The sequence below is a fragment of the Trichosurus vulpecula genome, chromosome 5 (assembly GCF_011100635.1).
Source record: "Trichosurus vulpecula isolate mTriVul1 chromosome 5, mTriVul1.pri, whole genome shotgun sequence".
Taxonomy (NCBI): Eukaryota; Metazoa; Chordata; class Mammalia; order Diprotodontia; family Phalangeridae; genus Trichosurus; species Trichosurus vulpecula.
The window spans coordinates 151,532,169-151,555,053 of NC_050577.1; the positions used below are offsets into that span (position 1 = coordinate 151,532,169).

At 36.9% G+C, this 22,885-nt stretch overlaps 1 protein-coding gene across 1 annotated transcript in view; it reads left to right on the forward strand.

Annotated features, from left to right (window-relative positions):
* The window catches only part of CCDC146 (coiled-coil domain containing 146), a 176,444-nt gene that overhangs the window by 107,932 nt on the left and 45,627 nt on the right, over positions 1 to 22,885 (forward strand). The window contains exons 5-8 of the mRNA XM_036760464.1: positions 681 to 857; positions 4,180 to 4,253; positions 6,714 to 6,941; positions 8,391 to 8,577. Of these exons, the coding sequence (XP_036616359.1) occupies positions 681 to 857; positions 4,180 to 4,253; positions 6,714 to 6,941; positions 8,391 to 8,577 (666 nt within the window). The remainder of the gene's footprint in view (positions 1 to 680; positions 858 to 4,179; positions 4,254 to 6,713; positions 6,942 to 8,390; positions 8,578 to 22,885) is intronic.

Genomic DNA, 22,885 nt, shown 5'->3' on the forward strand with positions numbered 1-22,885 from the left:
AAATTATGATAGATATCTTAGAGAACCTGGAAAAGTCCAAAGGATCTCACTCTAAGTGATATTCACAATAAAATCTGTGTGACTTGTTGAGTAAACGTGCATTTGGGTTGCCAAATGTATTCTTTCAAAAAAAGATCTGAAATCAAGCAAAGCCTTAAGGTACTGTGTAAGGCCCCCTCCCCAATCAACCACTCTGCAGATATTCTGCATTATTGGAGCAAAGAACAATTCTACCCATAAGAGGTGAGACAAGGATGAGAGTCATCCGGAGACACTCTGGTCAATTATTTGCATGTGTGGGCAGTTTATTGAGCAAAATATCTGTAAATGATGTTGTCAGATTATAAAACCACAAAAAAATCATCATTCACAATTTTGGATGCTTGACATGAAATCAAAGTCTATCTGAAAAAGGAAAACATAACCAATATTAGAATAGAAAATAGCAATGCTGATCATTTTAACAGTAACAAAAGAAATCCCAATCTGACATGCCCCATAAGTGCTTGCCTTGTAATTGTTATTCCCCTATAACACATTTGGATTTTTTAAAATTGCCATGATCTTTGAACCAAAATCACTTTACAAGTATTTTTAGAAAAATTCAGTAGTTTCAAAAATGCTACAGTGATTTTTTCCATATTCAAGAACAAGATCTTATTTTTATGTGAATTTTAAAGGAAATGGAGAAGAAGGTGAAAGTATTGAAAGAAAATTGTGAAGACTTACGTAAAGAAATAATCCAAAAGAAACTAGAAATTAAAAACTTAAAGGAAGATCTGCAATACAAGACGAAACTGTCACTAAAGAATGAAAAAGAACTAAATGAATTATTAGAAGAAGAAGATAACTTGAAGGTATAGTAGTTAAACTAAATAAATGTTGTATGCACACAGGAAAACAGCGATCCTTACGACAACAATAAGAGCTTGTGTTTAGGTCCCCCAAGGACCTCAGGTGCAGCCCTTACTCTGTGAAGTTTGGATTCAGTCAAAGGGCTACACTTGAGGACCTAGAGGGCCACATGTGGCCTCAAGGCTGTAGGTTTCCCATCTCTGTAGATGATCTCTAAGTTCTCAATTTCCCTTTCTAGTTCTAAATTTCATGATCTCCCTCTTTTTTTTATAAAGTTTCATTTTTAAAAAATTAGCAAAAATTTTATTTTCTCTCCCTCCTATTTCCTCCCACTTACCAGGGGGAAAAAGAGAGAAAAACAAATTCTTTGTAATAAATATTCATAGTCAAGCAAAACAAATTCTCTTATTGTCTACGTCCCCTCAAAATATGTCACATTCCATCACCTCTCTGAGAGGAGGTAGACAGAAAGCTTCCTCATCTGTCCTCTCTCCTTGTAGTGAAGGTCACAGCTGCTCAGAGCTTTCCCATCCTATGTACCTCTTGTACCCCTGTCTTTCCTCTAATGATGGTAATGATGATGATAACAATTATAACTCACATTTATATAGCATTTTAAGGTTCACAAAGTACTTTCCTTAACAATAAAACCTGTTAGTAGGCAGTGCAAGTACCGTCATCTCCAATATGGAAAAGAGTAAACTGAAGCCTTGTAAGGTAAAGTGACTTGTCCATGGTCATATAACTAATAAGTTTCTGAAGCGGAATTTGAACCCACACCTCGAAGGCTCTATGTTGAGAGTACTTTCCTGTACACTACTCAGTTCTACATAGATCATCTGTACAGGATTGATCCAATCATCATATTAATAACAGATAAATAAATCAATATAATTCATTAAGATTTGCTAAATGTTTTATATATATATATGTATGTGTGTATATATATATGTATATATATATGTATTCCTTTCATTTGACCCTAGATATTAGAGGCCTTTCTCTTGTTCTTTCCATGTTTCAAGGGTATAAGTGTAATTATTCAGGATTTCTATTGATTACCCTTCCTTCTCATCACGTGATCAGCTATGTCTCTTTTTAGTCATACGTGTTCTTGACCAGGTGTTTTAGACCACTTATTGCATGCAAGTCATCCCTGATAAAGTGCTACAGTTTAATTATTCCACTAAATCAAGCAGCTACAAAGGAAATTTTAAAAACTTATTACCCAATTTTTTATATATAATTGGGTGGGAAGCCCAGAGTGAATCCATCAGGAGTTGAATGACCTGTTTTGAACAAGTGCTGTCTGTAGATGGACAACAATCTGGGCCTAGAATTGAATAGGAGGAAATTGGGCTAGATCATTTTGGAACACTGTTCACTACTTTCAACGATCCTAAATTATTTGATGCTGAAATAAAAAAAATCTTCTTAACATCAATATTTACCTGATGAATTATTATATTTAGGCATAAGCTAATACTGTAATGTTCACAAAATAATGCTTTATGCCTAGTAGTTGATCTATAGTTTAAAACCCAGAACTCTTGTTTCTGGAGGGAGAGGGCCTGCTCCAGCAAGATGAAGTAGAAAGTGTAATATTGAGAATACCTTGGTTCTAATCCCAACTCTCCCAACTCTCTTCCCTTGTACAAGTTGCTTAGCCTTTCTGAGTCTCAGTTTCTTCATCTATAAAATGGATGATAATGCCTGCCTATTTTAGTCTCCATTTGATCCTCCCAATAGAGCAAATGTAAAAGGGCTTGATGGGTGATAAAAAGATATATTAATGTAAGATATTATTCATTCTTCCCACCTTTTTCAATGGCATTCAGAGAACAGTGGTCCTAGGACAAGCTGCTATCCTACTCTGACTCCTTTATATTCAGGGCTCTATGGAGATGCACAAGTGTATACAATAACTGCCTTTCATAGTGGATAAAAGTATTAGGTTGGACGCTTGCCCTCCGTAGGTCCATTGAGAGCATCTTCAGTACAGTCCCAGTAGTGGATGAATCGTCAGGGATCATCTGTATCTCATTGTGTTCCCACATAATTTGGTCTCTTCTGCTACAGAAGGAATCTGTTTTGTTTCATTCAGCTTGGAGATTATGAGTGTTTTGGAATGGTGACAATGATTTAAAATAAACTCCTTAAGTTTTTATGGATCGATGGTATGTCCAGGAGATTGTCAGCAGGCCATGATAGTGGTCTATAATAATGGTCATGTTCTAATATGATTTATTGTTTGAACTATTCGGGATATTTTAGTCTGTTTTTGTAGTAGAGGGATTTCCTGTCTGTAAGTATATGAAATGTAATGAACTTTTATGTATAATCTAGCCAGCAGGTTATGTCTTACTAGGTACTTAGTAGAGGCTAAATTTTTACAGCCTGTGGTAATGTGTTGTACCTTTCCTTACATGATCTATGTAGGTCACAAAGTACAGGCTTAAGGATAGTTTCTGGTGGCATTGACCTGGTCCTGAATTGCCATCAGTAGCCCTCCTGTTTTTACAAATTCTCATTTCTCAGTCATTTCAGTGATGCTTCTCTTTTTAATATATTGTTGCCCGAGTTCATGGGGATATTGCTTACAGAGGGCATTGTGATTCCAATTTTGGATCTTAGTCATTTTAAAGGCCCATACAGAGGTAACTCATTGTTAGTTGCATTTGACAAATCCAGTGCTAATCTGATATCAGCATGTATTATTAGTATTATTATTATTATTGTCTATTTAAAACTATCTCAAGTTTTCATGGATCTGTTCTATCTGGGCAATCGTAGGCAACAGTTGAATCAATAGAAATGCTTCAGTTCCAGTCCAGTGTAGTGGTAGTTCTGAAAGATATTTTCATGCTTGTACTTGCAATATGGAGATTTGTCATCTGTGAGTTCATAAAATATGATGAGATTTTAATATGTTTATCATTTCATTCTCCATATTATTATTTCTCATTGTTAGAAATGAGCTTCATGCATATTGTGTTTTCTTTACACTGACGCTATAGATTGACAGTAGCTTTAAAATCATAATATCACCTCATCCTAAAAGTATTATGTGGCATATATTTATGTTTTTAAAGTAAATTAAAATTAATTTCATACTTAATATTGTGCAAGCCCCTCTAAGCTAAAACTAGAGATAAAAACATTGGCCTAGATGGTATTGATAATATAGCACATGTGTAAATGTTATGTATATTAGTATATAGATGCTAAATCAAAGAAAAATTAACAAAACAATTTATTTCTCAGAAATGTATGAATTAGATGTTATTCATACAACTTAATTTAATGTTTTCCTTTCTTTACCAGGATGAAGTGGTCCGCCATCAAAACATCCCTTTGCAAATTGGAAAAGAAATAGAAAAAATATACCGAAAACTATTGTATGATTTAAATCTTTATTTAAAATATTTTTCCACAGTAATAAATGTATACCATAAAATAAGAAAGTAAATTTAGATATATAAGAATTTTTTTTGTAAAATCCATCAAATTGCTGGCATAGCTTTAGAATTTCTTTTAATTGAGTGCCAAATATCAAGTACATTAAAAGAAAGGATTTTTGTTAGTACAGCAAATTATTACTTTAATACATACATACGTGCATATATCTATACGCGACTTTTATGAGGCCAGATTTTCTTTCTAATTCAAGACTCCTCTTTTGACAATTCTTATGTATGTATAGATAAAAAGTATATCTATCTATCTACATATGAAATACGAAGGTGGGATAGAGTAGTAAGAATCCAGTTATTGTAGGTAACTACAAGCCACAATTATATAGCTCCCTCAATTGCCTGAAATAGTCATATAGTAAATAAAATGGCCTCCAAAGCATTTACAGTAGGGAAAAATAAAAAAGTAAGATCTGAAGACTTAAAGAAGTAGACCTGTGATTGATCTATTTGCTAGCCAGAAGAAAAAGAAATTCTTTCCCCGGTTGGTAGAAAAAGCAGACCCATAGAGAGGGAATCATTTAGAAGCACATCAGATGTTGTCAGTTAGAGGTGGTCATTGGTCAAGCTGGTGTCTGAGGTTAGGATTTGGTGGTAGTTATTGTTCAGTCATGTCCTATTCTCTGTGGCCCCATTTGGGGTTTTCTTGGCAAAGATACTGGAGTGGTTTGCCATTTTCTTTTCCAACTCATTTTACAGATGAGGAAGCTAAGGCAAACAGGGCTAAGTGACTTGCCCAGCTTTGCAAATAATAATAAGTGTCTGAGGCCAGATTTGAACCCATGAAGATGAGTCTTCCTGACTCCAGGCCCAGCGCTCTATCCACTGTGCCTCTAGCTGCCTCTCCCATCAAGAAGACAATACTGAGGGTAGCTTCCTGCCCTGGACTCTTGACTTTTATATGCTTCTTCTCTGGCTAGAACCAATCCCAACACAGCTTAGCCAGGGCCTGCAGGTGGGAGCAGATAAGTCATTGTACCCATGTAGCTGAGGTTCAAGGGCAGAGGAATAAAACTGCTTCTGGCAGGAGATCCTAAGAGAGTGAGAGAAGCAGCAGGGAAATGAAGGATTTGAGACAAGAAAGAAGGCAGGGGAAAGGGAGGAAAAAGTAGTAGATGACAGAAGCAGTGATGGGAGGGGTGAGAAAGGGATCACTGATTTTCAAGAGAAGGAACAAGCAAAGAGCAGACAATATGACAGAAAAGAGAAAAGAAATGCCAGTTAGAACAATACATCCACCTAGTAGGCATGCATGATAGGGGTAAAGAGCTCAATACATCTCAGTGGGCCCAAGACCATCACTGAGCCACACTAAGAAGGGAAGAGCAAATAGAGACTATGAAGTGGAGAAATAAATAGTCTCATACATGCTAACAGTCTCTGAAAGTAGTAACTAGGGGTCTTCATCCCAACCCTGAGTCCTTAGAAAAAGATCAAATTACATTCAATATGCTCTATGCTTATGCTTTGCTAAGCCTATACATTGCAGATCAGGCGCTCATCTGCACCGAGAAAGGGAATATCCTCATCAGGATTTTCCTGTACCAATGAAACCATGGGTCCGATTGGAAAAAAAAAAACAACAAACAACATACCCACAAAAAACCAAAACAAAATCCCTGTTTATTGAATCAGAAGTAAGCAAATACATTTGGAAACATCTCAATGAAAAATTATAAAAAACATTTTGGGGATGTTTAATACTAGAAGGACCAAGAGTGTCAACTGATGGAAAAATTTATTATAATTTTACTTTGAAATAAATATTTTCATCCTATCTATTTTCTTTTCTTTAGCGATTAAAAAAAATGCACTACATCAACTGACACAGCTTGGTCCTTCGAGGTATTCTTGTACCGTAAATGTAAATTCTGGGCCTTCCAGTGCTAGTGGATGCACTTTCGGTTATGTAGAAAGTGCAGTTATCAAGGCTGCCTCAGTCCCTGACTATGCCAAAGAATTGAGTCATTATTGTGCCAGCCTCCTACCCCTTCATCCTTCCCCACTGATACTCTTTTGTCCCCCCACCGTCCACTTTGGTCTTTTCTTCCATCTCTTCTTAGTGACCTCTCCCCTGCTGTTGAATTTTTTTCTCACCAACCGTGTTTCTTAAGAGCTTCAGGAACTAGTAGATTTAAAGCATACCCACTAGACCCCACTTTCCCACTTCTTACCTTGTCTACTCTTCTAAGCTTTCAGAAGTCGAAACGACCCAAGCCACTGCTTCCAAAAAAGTTCTGGGACAAGCCTGGCAGGAGCAGTTGGCTCAAGGGCCCAGTTTTTCAACCAAAACTATAGAGAGGACAGTCCAGTATGAGGAAGTGAGAAGATAGGATGGCTTCCTTTGACTGTGAAAAAATTACCATTTACAAACTTTTCCCTTAGAGAAACCGAGAAGAAAAGAGCAGTTTTGGTAGACCAAGTAAATGAAATAAGTGAAACACTCAAGAAATCAGAAACCAAAGTTAATAGTTTATTGACAGAGAAGGAGGAGGTGATAAAAGAAGTGGAAGGGAAGAGAGCCCTACTGGAAATCAAAGAAAGAGAATTCAGCCAACTGTCAAAATTATTGGAATTAAGCAAAGAGAATGAAGCCAGTTTACTGACTGAAAGGTTAGTAGTATGATATTAGGATATGCTTTTCTTGTGATTTTTAAAGACTCAAAAATATTAAAAAATGTTTTAACAAGCTATCGCTATGTTTTTGAATAGGGCTACAATGTCATTTTTTTCCTTTTTACTGTTTTTTTCTGTTTATATTACTATCACTCCCCATTCAAATTAATTTAATTCCTTCAGAATTTAGTTAAGTGCCTGTTATGTTTTGGGCACTGCTCTAGGTGCAGGAGATAGAGTCCCTACCCTCAAATAGTTTATAGGCACTCTACCTCCAACCAACTTCATCAAGAGAACTTTCTCTTTGCAACTTAAGCAAAGCAAACGAAACACACTAGCCATGTCTGAGGATGTATGACTCTTGTTGTTGGGTTTTTCTTTTCAGTCTGAGGCCCAAGGATTTGAGTGATCTGTCCAATGTCATATGAATAATAACCATGAGAGGCGGGATGTAAACTCAGGTCCCCTGACTCCAAAGCTAGTGAGCCTTCCACTGTGGCATGCAGCCTTTTAAATATTACATTATGTTATACGTACCACAATTTCCTTAGTCACTCCCCAATTGTCTGGCACCCACTTTGTTTCCAGTTTGGGCTACCAAAGAAAGTGGTAGATATCATTTGTACATATGAGACTTTATCCTTGGTGTATCTGCCAGGTTGTGGTATCACAGGACACAGAGTTCTCTTTCTCTCTCTCCTTCCCTCAATTCCTCCCCTTCACCCTCTCTTTTCCTCCTTTTCTCCTCCTCTCCCTCCTTCTGTTCCCCTCTCCCTCTATTTCTTACTCCTCTTTCCCACTGCACTCCTTCTCTCCCTCTTTCAGAATAAAGTATTAACTTCATGTGAGTTCTACAAATAGGAAAGCTATGTGTACCATTTGAATAAATTCTTGTAAAAAACGTAACTGGAACACACTGAATGTTTTCATTCTTTTTTATCTTCCTAGATCAGAAAACTATATAGTACTCAGATCTTAAAAAAACACAGTCTACTATATTTTTAAAATTCCTGAATTACACACCTGATTTGAAACACCAGAACTTGCTATTATTTAGGGAATTTCCAAACCAACGAATGATATTTCAAGAGTAATTGAGACTTTTTTCCAACAAGAACAATCTCCTCCATACCAGTATGCACTGGAGGTGTATATACTTTCCATTTTCAGTTGGGTGTCAGACTATTCAGATGTTTCTGCCTGACATTATCATCTTAGACTAACTCTTAGATTACATTGACATTAACTGCAGTCAAACCTTAAGCTACAGTGGCACTGTTCACTGTGATTCAGGGATCATGATGGAGTATCTCCATATACTTACGTGGAAGATGTCTACATGCCATGAACTAATGGCTATCAATGAATAGCTGTAAAAGAAAAGGAATAGAAGTCCCCGGGGAGCTGATGTTCGGGTTGTTGCTGTTTTTAAATTTCTTTTCCTAGAGGGATTGTGGAGCTCAACTTGCGTAATTGCCTCATTGACAAGCATAATTTTCACGACGAGGTCACTCGAAAGCAGAGAGAGAAAGATCGGGACATCAGAAATTTAAAAAAGATGGAGGTGCTCTTGAAAGTGAGCATGGATTCACTGGCTCAAATTCAGACACAGCATCAGCGACTCACATTAGAGGTATGTGCTGTTCATTAAGATTGAGTGTTTGAATTCAGCATTGGATCGTATATTTTATGATCCAATATCATATTTTAGATCCAAAAACATATTTTAGTAAGTTTGTTGTGAGGGTTTTGTGTATTTGCTTAACTAGCAATAAAGAAGGGAAAAGGCAAGAGAGAAAGAAGAGATCAGGGGAAGGAGAGCTGAAAATGAAGTATCTTTAACTGATATTCGATCAATTGTGCTACCATATATTAATAATAACAATTTGTTGTTTAGTCATTTTCAGTTGTGTCTGGCTCTTTGTAACCCCTTTGGGGATTTTCTTGGCAAAGATACTGGAGTGGCTTTCCATTTCCTTCTCTAACTCATTTTTGCAGATGAGGAAACAGGTTAAGTGACTTGCCCAAGGTCACATAGCCAATAAGTGTCTATTTTTAATTTAAACTCAAGTTCTTCCTGACTTCAGGCCCAGAACTCTATCTACTCTGCCACCTACCTGCCCAATAACTAGCCAACATTTATACAAAGTTTCCGGTGTGTGAAACACTGTGCTAAGTGCTTTCTAATTTTTACGTAATTTGATCCTCACAACAACCCTACAAGGTCGATGCTATTATTATCCCCATCTTATAGATGAGCAAACAGAGGTTGTTATTTGCCCAGAGTCACACAGCTAGTAAATGTCTGAGGTCAAATTTGAACTCAGGTCTTCCTGACCACAGGCACAACACTTTATCCACTTCACCACTTAGCTGCCTACAACAATCAAATGGAAGCCACTAATTTTTCAAAAATGAGAAATCAAATTGAACCTTAGTCTGTGCTGTGTATGAAGTGGGGGTGCGTAGGGGAAATCACACCATCTCTTGCTGGTGGGAGATGCGTGATATTCCAGGAATGCTCTGGAGCCAGCTTACACCTCAGAAACCAGAATACACTACAAAACAGCTTCATTTATCATTTTCTAGTATTAAGAAAGAGATGGAGAAAATAGTAACAATACAGATTTCCCCCACCCCAAAGAGCTAGATTCTTAACCATGATCAGCACACCTCTGGGTGATAACCACATTTACGAGAGGATTAAGAACCAGTGGAGAGTGATGGAGAGATCACTGGATTTGGAGTCAGAAGAACACAGCTTTCCAGGCTTCTCACTCGCCCCCAGATGCTCTGCAATCAAGTGACAAAGCGTCACTTGCTATTCCTCTCACAGGACTGCCCGTCTTTTGCCCCTGGACATTTTCCCTGGCTGTCTTTCATGCCTGTGATTGTCTCCCTCCTCATCTCCATCTCTTGGCTTCCCTGGCTTCCTTCAAGTCCCTGCTAAATCTTCCCTTCTGCAAGAAGCTTTTCCCAGTCCCCATTAGTGCTAGTGCCTTCCCTCTGTGGATTAGTTGAAACGTATCCTGCCTGTTAGCTTGTCTGTATGTAGCTTTTTGGATGTTGTCTCCCCCACTAGACTCTGGGATCCTTGAGAGCAGGGACTGTCTTCTGCCTCTCTTTGTATCCCTAGTGCTTAGCGGAGTTCTGGAAAAAAAAGAAATTGATTTACACTACTTCAAGGTTTCATAGCGCTATGAAGGTGACCCCAAAGACATCAAAAGCTATACGTACCATTGGAGCACAATCTCTGAAAAATTCTAACAAGCTAGAATAATGTTAAGTATAGTCTAGGCAACAGTGTGTGCCCAGTGTTCTATAAAGAAGCTGGCCATCCACTTGACCACTAGGTAAGGAATTCTTTGACTGTGGCAAATGATGAAACAAGTCAAAATATAAAATGATTCTCATTCTTCTGTAGCCCCTTCCATTTCCACAATGGTGATGTCATAGAGTCAGGAAAGGGGATGGATGGTGATAACACAGCTTTTAGGACATGTATAAGAATTAATATAATGATTCTTGCTCTAAATATAAGCTTTGTCCAATAACCAATGAATTAATAGACTACTGGAGGAGCTGGACCTCATCAATATTTACTTTCTTGTTATGTATTAATTCAATAGAATTCAACATGTATTCAACTGAGATGTTTGTAAAGTACTTAACACAGTGATGAGCAAATAGGAGGAGCTTAACAAATGCTTATTTCCCACCTCCCTCACCCTATTCAGCAAAGCAACAGTTGCCAATCAGCATTGGTAGAGGGAGTTTCCCTTCTGGCAAGGCTGGGAGAGAAAACAAGCTAGGAATTGAGATAATCTCTGGGTATACAAAAACAAAATGGTCCCTGCCCTCAAAGGAGCTTACATTCTAGAGGGACTGGAAGACCTAAGGAAATTAAAACTAATTGAAAGTAGTACCTTTTGGAAGAGGAAAATTAAGGAGCTGGAGGAGTCTGATTTCATTGTATACCAAAGGCAACAAGAAATACCACTTCGTGAAATATTCCTTTTCTGCACTAATGATGAGGAAAAACAAAAAGACTGCCATGAAGATAACTGAAATATATGTGCTAGCATCCATTGCAAAGGATGAAGTGGACAAATTCTATGAAGAATTAACTTAAATGGACATATATCTTAATTTAAATGACTTCAATAAGGAAAGATAGATGATAGATAAATAGGTAATGTATATGTGTATATATGTGTGTATGTACATATATACATGCAAATATCTATGTACAGATATCTATCTGTTGGAAAATGTGGTTTAGGATTGTGAAAAGGCTTGTAGGCTACCCAGAAGCTTCATATCTATATACACTGTATGCCAAGAAGAGAGCCAGAAAATAGTAGACACGTTAACCAAATAAAATCACAAAAATGAAAGTGATTATGTTTAGTTATTATCATAGTAGTCTTTTTAGAATCTCCTGTCTTTGTATTTATGCTATCAATGAGTCAGAGCAAGGGCCAAAATCAGCAATAAATTAGAAGAAACTATAGAGATAAGAATATATTTTGCTCAGTTACAGTAGTTAGAACCTCTCTGAACAAGCTGTTGAAAAAAATGGCAAAAAGGCAAGGACAATAACTCTGATCATCAACATCTTAGAGAAGTATAATGAAAAAATTACAAAAAAAGTCTATAAACCACCTCAGCCAGAGAGCACTTGATTTCTAGGCAGAGCAGAGTCATGTCAGGCAGGAACAACACTGGTTCAGAGTCAGGTTCATTTGCAAAATGTTACAGAAGAAGATATCCTCTCATAAAACAAAGAAAAGCAGAAGAGAGGAAAAGAAACCCTCATAAAAACTAGTCTGAGAGCCAACAAAGCAATTTCATCTCAAGAACAAATTGACATCAGAAGGAGAACAAAACAGATTTTAGAGTTTTTCTGAACTAATATCTTCTTGTCATTAATAACAGTGGAACCAGTACATGTGCACTCTTAACACCACAATTTTAACCAAATGTTAAAGACAGAAAAATATAGCAGGCATTTAATAAATACTTACTGAATTGAATTGATGTAGAATAGCCTTTAAATGAAGTTAAGAAAAATAATTGGACATGACCAAGTATACACAGAAGGATTTTGTGCTGGAGGTGATCTAATTTTGAAAGCATTAAAGGCTCAGTTTTCAAGAGACCTCAGAAAGGGGGAGATATTTAAAAAAAATTTTAATCACTTCCTTCTATATGGTGGTAGCTATTGTTGTTCAGACATTTCAGGTGTGTCCAACTCTTTGCAACTGCATTTGAGGTTTTCTTGGCAAGGACATTGTAGTGATTTGCCATTTCCTTCTTCAATTTATTTCACAGATGAGGAACTGAGGCAAACAGGGTTAAAGTGACTTGCCCAGGGTCATGCAGCTAGCAAGTGTCTAAGTCCAGATTTGAACTCAGGAAGATGAGTCTTCCTAATTTCAGACCCAGCACTTTGTCCCCTGTGCCACCTCACTGCTGCTAAGAACTCATTAACACCTAGGGAACGTATACCTACTTTCTCAGCTTAACAAAAATCTTAATAAGGATAGTTTTACGTATATATTGAGGACATCTTTAATCAAAATATGAAAAAGAAACAGGCAGGCTTTCTCTAATAATTTTCTTCAACAGACCACCTCTTCATTTCAATAAAAATATGTTAAGAACCTACTATGTGCTAGTCATTGTTCTAGGTTCTGGGTACATGAGACAAAAAAGAACTAGTGTCAGCCCTTGTTGGTTACCAAAAAACAGCATTTAATTCAGCACAGCAAAATACAATTTTAAAGGCACCTCACCACATTGTCTCTAATGTCCATGTTGAAATTATATAAGATTTCTTAACAGATGCAATCACTGAGCTATCTTTTTCAGCCACCTCTGATTATCATTATGAACAAAAGATAAAAGAGGGATATGTATGTTCACCAAAGGTCTTGGTCACTCTTACAAAGTATGTGAAGCACAAATTCCAAATAAAAGATTCTAAATTCTAAAGACAATGCTCTTCTTTGCAAATGATTTTGTGCTCATTATGTGAAGCTGGTCCAGGATACTACAGATCTTCCTTAAAGAAATCTACATACAGTCACTCAAAATAGAACAGATGCAGGAAAAATCAAGTGGAAGAAAAATACTTATTGGTCAGTTATGACATGCAGTTGAATGAGTAGTCCATTGATTTAGTCTAAGATAAACAAAGAATTGGGACAACAACAATGAATTAAATTATCGAAGGAAGAGTAGGCTGGATTGAAATTTTTAAAAGCAGCAACACTTTTAATGAGGTCAAGTTGCTCCCTGGCAGTAAAACTGAGCTCTTAACAAAAATATTCTTTCAATGATGCTTTATGACTATGAAACAGACATTACCACAATCTCAACGGAACCAAAATTGGGGTCCCAAAGGTCAGTTGAGGGGGCACGTGGTAGGGGTGAATAGACAAAAGACTGATATAAAAGATTCACTGCTCAAAAGAAATAACAAAAGATCATCAAAGAAATATACTAGTTATATCAAATTGTCAAGGGATAATAAACATACAGCATGAGTGTTACACTCCTACCCAGGAATGTTTTTTCTTCAAGACCTAGAGGAAGCCCTATAGAATAGATATTGGGTAAATACTCTGTGGAGGACTCATGGAAGACCACTGAGGTAGAAGGTCTCCCCTCCTACTTGTCTGAGAAAATTGAGGCCATCCATCTTGTCTCACTCCTCTCCTCTACTCCATACCCTCAAAATCTCTATACATTTTCACCCAACCTCGCTTTGGTTCCAGTCTCCCTCTGTATATATTTAATCCTACTCTCTCCCCTGAATACCATTTTCAAATCATGCCAGACATCTCTACCTGGATATCCAATTAGTACCTCAGATTCAGTATGTCCCAAATGTAACTTATTCTCTTCCCCCCAACCTGATTCTCCTCCTAACTTACCTATTTCTGTTAGGATATTACCATCTTCCCATTTGTTAGGTCATTACATTGAAATCAACTTCGATTCCTACCCTCTCCCCCCTAACATTCAACAGTTGTCAAGTCTTGTGAGTCCTGCTTCCATAATACCTCTTGCATTTGTCCTTTTGTTTTCACTTACAAAGCCACTAACCTAATTCCAGTTCTCATTCATTATTTCTTTTTTTAATTTATTTTTTCTTGTTGGTTTACAACACTCAGTTTCACAAGTTTTTGAGTTCCAAATTTTCTCCCCCTCCCTTCCCTCCCCTCTTCCCCCCAAGATGGCATCTGATATAGATTCTACATATACCTTCACATTAAACTTATTTACACAATAGTCAAGTTGTAAAAAAGAATTATAACCAATGGAATGAATCATGAGAAAGAAGAAACAAAGCCAAAAAAGAAGTAAAAAGAGAGAGAGCAAATAGTTTGCCTCAATTTGCATTCAGACTCCATAATTCTTTCTCTGGATGTGGATAGTTTTTTTCATGATGAGTCTTTTGGAGCTGTCTTTGAGCCTTGTATTGCTGAGAAGAGCCAAGTCTATCAAATTTAGTCATCACAGATACTGTGTGTCTGTAATCATGTATAATGTTCTTCTGGTTCTGCTCCCCTTACTCAGCATCAGATCACGTAGGTCTTTCCAAGTTATTATGAAGTCCGTTTGTTCCCCATTTCTTATAGCACAATAGTATCCCATTACATTTACATACCACGACTTATTTGCCACCACAAAAAGAGCTGCTGTAAATATTTTTGTACATACAGGTCCATTTCCCACTTCTGTGATCTCTTTAGGATACAGCCTTAGAAGTAGTATTGCTAGGTCAAAGGATATGCATATCTTTGTAACCCTTTGGGCATAGTTCCAAATTTCTCTCCAGAATGGCTGGATTAGCTCACAACTCCACCAGCAATGTAACAGCGTTCCAATTTTCCCATATCCTCTCCAGCATTTATGATTTTCCTGTTTTGTCATGTTGGCCAGTCTGACAGGAGTTGTTTTGATTTGCATTTCTCTAATCAATAGTGATTTAGAGCATTTTTTTCATATGCCTATAGATATCTTTAATTTCTTCCTCTGAAAACTGCCTGTTCATACCCTTTGACCATTTATCAATTGGGGAATGACTTGTATTCTTATAAATTTGACTCAGTTCCCTGTATGTTTTAGGGATGAGGCCTTTGTCAGAGACACTGGTTATAAAGATTCTTTCCCAATTTTCTGCTTCCCTCCTAATCTTAGTTGCATTGGCTTTGTTTGTACAAAACCTTTTCAATTTAACATAATCAAAATTATCCATTTTGCATTTTGTAATGCTCTATCCACTAGGTCACCTAGCTGCCTCTACAGGCTCCTAACGACTCCTTTTGCTTATTAATTCTCCTTTCCTCTTCTTCTATTTTTTATTAGCTGAGCTGGGCCATTCAGATTACCCTGGGAGATAGGATGGGGTTCTAAGCTTTCTCCCTAGATTTCCAAAGGAAAGCAGGGTTTGAACCAAGAGCTGGCCCTTGCCTCTCTGCCCCTCACCCCCACTATTAACTGTGGCTCACAGAGACTTGGGAGAACCCTATCACAAAGGAGAGTTGTGTCCTTACTACATTTCTATCTTTTTAAATGGAACTTTATGATTTCATGTACATCTTTTTGTTTGTATATTTGAACTTCTGCTTTGAGTTTATAACTTTAAAAAAGAAAGACAAATGCAACAACCTTTTTTTGAGCACATACCTAATATAATAGTGAGTCTTTTTGGTACCCTCTTTATGGTGGACACCAATCCTGGTGATTGTCTTATTCTAAACCAGGCCAGAGATTGCGATATGATGGAAAAAGGGGTGAAGGAAAGGACAGTGTTCTAGTCCCTGCTTTCTCACTGATTTGCTGGGTGACTGTCATCAGGCCAAGTAAACCTGTCTGTGCCTCAGATGCTACCAATTTAAAGCAAGAAGGATTAGACTAGATTAGCTCTAATGTCCCTTCCAGATCTGTAACTCTGATTTCCATGAATTCTCAAAAGCATATGTATTGAGCCCAGGGCAGGCTTTTCATATTGTACTTCATTAAGCCAAAATGTGACTCACAGTAACTCCCTGTAATTCAATTTTACCCAAGGATAAGTATAATAGATCCATACAATAACATTTCAGATATTTAAACCCCTCATCCTCTCTACCCCCAAAAGGGTTTAGGAAAACAAGGGTGCAGCACTAATTAGGCAACAGGGTATTGAGCAGAACCAGAATTCCAGTTTATTGCAGGAACCATTCAACATGCAGATTTTTATAGTGTATGATTTAGCTCCTTCTCTGTATTTTACATATAAATTTTCTGAGTTCTTGCCACCTGTCGTGCCAATGTGATATTCACAGCATCTACAGCAGCTATGCATATGCTGGCGTAGTTCTGAATCTCAAAATAGAACAGACTCTCTACATGGAAGACAGAACCAAAACATTTATTCAAACACCAGAAAGCCAAATCCCAACACCAGAAAGCCAGATCTATCATAGCAACAAAGAAGTCTATACCCATTATCAATGCAGGAGGCACCACCAGCCCCAAGCCTTCCCTCTGTTAGGGCCTTCCCACAACAAGGGCAAAATCACTCCCTCTCTCACTCACGCTTGCTGCTCCTCTGTGTCTCTATCTCTCCCAGCTCTGACTGCTCTGTCTTGTTTCCTCTCAGCTCTGCTCCACACCTTCCTGTTCCATCACATTCAACAAGCTCCTCCTACCACAGGCTCCATGTGACTCAAACTTTATGTGACTTAGGCTTCCATGTAACTTAAAGAGTGCCTATTAATGGATGGGAAAGATCTTCCCATTGCATTAACAATACATTAACAATACATTCAATACATGAACAATACACCACCACTGTTACTGTGCCAGTTAACTTCCATGGCAACCATGGACTCTCAACAGATGATGAGCACTCTCCATAAACACACCTTGGGTGTATTTTAACTAGAGATTTGTACTTTGTAAAGATCCCAAGTATCTGAAGGCCAGTCCTTCAGGAAAATTTCTCTAAACAGCAACTCATTAGAACATTAGTGTAGCTTTCAATTTATGATATAAATCTAGCAACTTATTTCAGTAATTATAATAATTTGTAAATAAAACTTTTCTGTTGAAATGTGTTTCTAATGGCCAGACAAGAAAGCAACCCTCTTTAAAGTTGAGAATCAAATGGCATAAATAGAATTGTTCTGATAATTCATATGTTTCCAAAATTTGGTTTTTTCAAAATATGTTGTCTGGATACTTTCATATTGATCTCAAAGGAAGTCATCCATGGATAAAAGATTAGGATTAACCCTGAAAAAATTATGTCAATGAAACAGTTCATTGACTGAAATAGGTTCTACCAGAAAATTTACAAGTAGCATATATAGAAGTAGTCACATTGTGTGATATAAAATACAAGTCTAAAAACTATTCAACACATGTTCAAGTGTTTCATATGTGATAGGCCTGGAGGGAGAAACATAAGAATAAGTAAGGAAGAGTTCCTGCCCTCCTAGAGCTTACTATCTGATTGAAGATAAGAAGTACACAAATAACTTGAAGTCAAAAATAGGCCATAATCAGTGCATAAGAGCTGTCTAAGTAAAATACTGTGGCATGTGGATTGTCTGAGGAAATGAAGGTTTGAGCTTCCAAGTATATTGAGTTATTAAGCAGTGCATGCCAATTGCATAACTAATTGGGAACAGACCTCCTCAGCTTAGAACTGGACCCCGAATATGGGGGAGACAGATTTTTATTCATTAAAAGAAAATGGCTAACAGAATATAAATCAGGATAAACGATTAGGTAATCTGATCTCTAATTAGAGGACAAATAAGAGCTTTCCAAGTTGGGAGGGAGAGAAGGAACAAGTGCAACTCCCTGAAATCAAAGGTGTGCCACTCCCCACCAAGTGTCTGTATTCGATCAGAGGAACAAGGAAACAATAACTGATTCACAGCATGGGGCTAGTTTTCAGCTAAGACATACAGGTTGATTGAGAGGTATAATTATGAGAAAACTTCTTGCATCAGTCTTTGGACTGGACTGGGTTTGTGGTCAGCATAATCTAGGTCTTTAGTGAAGGGTCTCTAAGCAACAGGTAGAGGTGGTCCAGCTTCCCAGCCACACAGGGCTAGGTTCAAACAGTGGTGGGATTCAGACAGTTCGCACCAGTGCAGTAGAACCAATACCTAATTTTAGGTTGAGTTCAGTGAACCGGCTGTTCAGCAGGATGGGGCCTGCTCCTGCCACATCAGCTGTGGTGGCACCTCTGCTTGGTTCTGTGGAGAACAGGTTGTTAATTTATTTGAATCCCACCACTGGGTTCAAACAATGCAGTAAAGTTTTCTCACAATTCCCATAACTGAATAAAGTTTTCTCACAAGACCAAAATTGGACTAGGCCTATAATTGAATAGAGAGGAAATGGAGCTAGGTCCAGAATTTAGTCACAAGATGGAGTCACTATGGTTCACTCAATTCCTACAATTCCCCCAGTACTAAGAAAGATCTCAGTCTAATCCTTAGAAAATATTAGTGCACAAACAAAGATGGTGTGAGTACTCTTTGTCTTGACACCATAGCCAATAAAATTGTATGATATAAATAATAAATTAACTCAAATTGGGGGTGAGTTCTGTACTGAGAGAAACTTCCCCTTTTTGTGACTAATTGCAACCAACATTATTAATCCATAGAACTTAAAATTGAATTATTTACTATTTGTTACTCTTTTATTTCATATTTAGGGATATTTTCTTTTTTTAGAAAGGGGAAGTGCATATTTAAATTCCCTTTTGGGTAAATGCTTATTTACTCAACATTTGATGTGTATTTCCTACTAAGATTATAACAATTATGAAACATTAACATTTAAAATATTCAAATGGGAAAAAGTACCCACCAAATAACTTCTGTTACTGTATGTCACTTCATACATATTCTTAAGGAATCATTTTGCAACAGTAATATAAATTATTATTTCCAAAGAAATATAGTTTAATATTAAATAACTTTTATTTATTTTTAATATTAAATAAAAGGTGACATCATTGCATTTGTTAGATGATTTTAATACCCATTCACATTTTAATGTGTCAAATATATCCAATGCTTTTCCTCCTTAAGGGTGATGGGACCAGTAACAGTACTTTTAACAGTAAATATTTACTTAAATGTTTATTTAAAGTATTCTATAGGGTTTTTTTCCCTTTAAAAAGCCTCCAATGCCTCCTCATAACATGGAGATAATTCTGAGTTCTCAAAGACCATGCCAATGGAGAACATAAGGCAATTCCTAGCAAATTAGAGAGCAGCTATGTGTCTCAGAGAATGGAGCGCCAGGCCTGGAGTCGGGATGATATCTTACTGAGTTCAAATCTGGCCTCAAACACTTACTAGCTATGTAACCCTAGGCAAGTCACTTAACCCTGTTTGCCTCAGTTTCCTCATCAGTAAAATGAATTGGAGAAGGAAATGACAAACCACTCCAGTATCTTTGCCAAGAAAACCCTAAATGGGGTCACAAAGAGTCAGACACGACTGAACAATAACAAAAGCAATCTGGAAAGGCTTTGAGTCTGAACCCATATTTTTTATGCAGCAGTCAAGAACCAGCCTTTCTAAATACCAAGAGACTCATTACCAAAAGGTGGCTCCAAGAAACTATGGTTTTTTGGCCATGGTAACCCAGGAAATGGACAAAAGCATTACAGTAACAATAGCTAGCAGGTCAATAACAATTTAAGGTTTGCAACATGGTCCACATATGTTATGTTGTTTGATGAAGAAATCAAAACAATTTATAGTCATATAAAAAAATGCTCCAAATCATTATTGATGAGGGAAATGCAAATTAAAACAACCTTGAGGTATCATCTTGTACCTATCAGATTGGCTAAAATGATAGAAGAGCAAAGTGACAAATGTTGGAGAGGATGTGAAAAATTGGGACACATACACTGTTGGTGGAACTGAACTGATCCAGCCTTTTTGAAGAACAGCCTGGAATTATATCCAAAGAGTTATTAAACTGCCTGTACTCTTTGACCCAACAATACCATACTACTAGGCTAATTTCCAAAGATGATTGGGGGAAAAGGAAAAGAACCTACATATTCTAAAATATTTATCACAGCTCTCTTTTTGGTGCAAAAAAAACTGGAAATTGCAGGGATGCTTGTCAATTGTGGAATGGCTGAACATATTGTGGTATATGATCTTGATGGAATATTACTGTGCTGTAAGAAATGATGAGCTCAACAATCTTAGAAATACATGGATAGATTTGTACAAAATAATGAAGTGCAAAATGAGGAGAACCAAGAGAACATTGTATATGGTAGCAGCAAAACTGTTTTAAGGACAACTTTGAGTGACTAAGTCATTTTGACTATTATAAATACCCAAATTTAACTACAAAGAACATATGAAGGAAGATGCTATCCACATCCAGCAAAAGAACTGATAAATAGAAGAACGTATAGAATGATTTTGTACACACACACTAATGGTAGCCATCTCTAGGGTAGGAAGAGGGGAAAGGAAGAAAAAAAAAGGGGAAAAGTTACATGATAACATATATATGGGGGTCTTCCTCTGTGTCATTTAATAATTTGTATATACTCTTTCAAACTGACCATCTTATCCCACACTCTTACCACATGAGATACTCACCTCCTTTTCTCTATGTAAGTTTCATAGAGTCTGTCTTTTAGACTGCTTCTAGCCTGCAAATCTTCATTGGTAATATGCTGCAGCCTATTCAAACCTACCAAATAAAACTGTATACTAAACATAGTCTCATCCTCCAGGGACCAAGAAATGATTCAATAACCACCATTAAATAATCTAAGTTCAGGAACAACATGAAGCTTTCTTCCTTAAGCGAGGGACCACATTCAGTCAGTTACCAAGTCCTGTTAGCTTTTTCTTCAAACTATCTCCTTCCTATGCATTTTCCTGCCTACTTTCCCAGTCAAGACATTTTTCAATTTAAGCCTGTATTACTATAACAGCTTCTTATCTGGCTCCTCTGTTTCCAGTGTGTCTCTCCTCCCATCCATTCTTCATACGTCTATCAAACATATCCTTTAAATGCCATTTTTATATTGTAATTGCTCTACTGAAAAGCTTTCAAAAGCTCTTTGTTCCATAAAATGTCAGAGATAGAAGGGACCACTTATTTTACAAATAAGGGAAATTAATCTAGTAGTTTACCTGAGGTCCTAAAGCTAATTAAGGGTACAGCAGGAACTAGAAATGACTTCTACTGGCTCCTAATAAAGTGTTACATATGCAGATTACTACACTTCTATTACTTCAAGTTTAAAATTCCCTTCTTGGCTTTCAAACCTTTCAGGGTTTAAGAAAACATTGAGATAAATAAAATAAAACTTTCAGGTTTCATCCTCTGAGGGTCTCCTTTCCTTCCCCTTCCCTTCAATATTGTGCTCTACTTATGAACTCCTCAGCAAATATTCATCAGGTAAGTACTAATTAATCGAGTCTGGGGGCAGTGTGTTCCTCACTAGTCTTTTTCCTCATGTTTACATTGCCCCATCTCCATATTGGTCATTCACAAACATATAGTCACTGGCAGTCCTAGGGGCCAGAGTACAGATTTAGTAACGGACCATGTATCTGCCTTCTCAGGACCAGCCAAGCTAAATTTAGAGAAATGGTTTACCAGAAGGTTGACCACCAACTTATAAACATTTTGGCCATTAACAAAGACCACCTACTAGGGTGGGGAGGGATTTACTTTAAGAAGCAGTGAAAGAATTATCCACATTGATTAAATAAAGCCTGGCTCTTCTGAAATGCTAAATCATAGGTTAGTTCCTCCTTGTTCTACTGGGTGTATTTCATGACAATGTTCTCTTGGTTACTCAAAGTTGTTCCAGACATAGATGTATCACATCTCTGTTATACACTTTCAACAATCCCTTCGAAATTTCCCAGGATAAAAGAAAATTAACTTCATCTTTTCATAATTTTTTAAAAAAATAACATTTTTGCAAATTTTATTTATAAAAGAAAAAAAATCTTAAACCCAATCAGGATCACAAAAGATTCTATATCATTGCCATCAACAATTGTTTATTGGCTATTATTTTTAAATGTTATATAATTCTATTAACAATTAAGATGCTATACTAACTATTCACAAAAGTTTGCCTATCCAACTAAAGAAATTTTAGAAGTTTGGCTCTCTGACTAGAGAGATTTTGAAATAAAAACAAAATAGTGCTGGATGTTGTCTCTGACTTTAAATAGGTTGTAATCGAAGGACAGAACAGCACTTGCTTAGTGAGTGGTAAATACAAAGATTGATGAGACTATGTTTTACTAACCATTTGAAGGTTTTTACTCAGTTCACAAAATTAGAAACAGGACAAATTTAATATTAAAACAAAAGGTGTAATATGATGATTTCTTTCCTTTACTAACTTCAAGAAAAATCCACTTTTCATCCTTGTTAAGTGTTAATAAGTTCCCTTTGCTCTTAGAAGGTTGCTGATTTACACCAAGTCCAGACATCATATTCCTTGGCTACACTGAAAGTCAGTGACTGGGAACCAAATAAGCTAATAGAACCAGTTCCAACATTAGCATGATTTTCAGACCCAGAACCAACAGTTCTACATCTTCAAAACACAGGCCACGTCATTGGGCTGCTTTCCCTTATTTCTCCCAAGGTGCAATTAACTTTTTGATGCTTTTAAGGCCGCTGACCAAAATGAATAGCCCCTCCCAGATCTGCAGGCACCAAAACTCGTGAAAGGTTGGAATAGTTTGGAAACAGATCAGTCTCAATGAAACTATGGTTCACAAATATTAAATAATTAAGATGTTTACAACAGTAAAATTGCAAGGCATTGTTTATTTGTCTGTTTCACAGTTCCTTGCCAAAGATGAGAATATCAATAGATTACTTCACCCTTCTCAGACTAC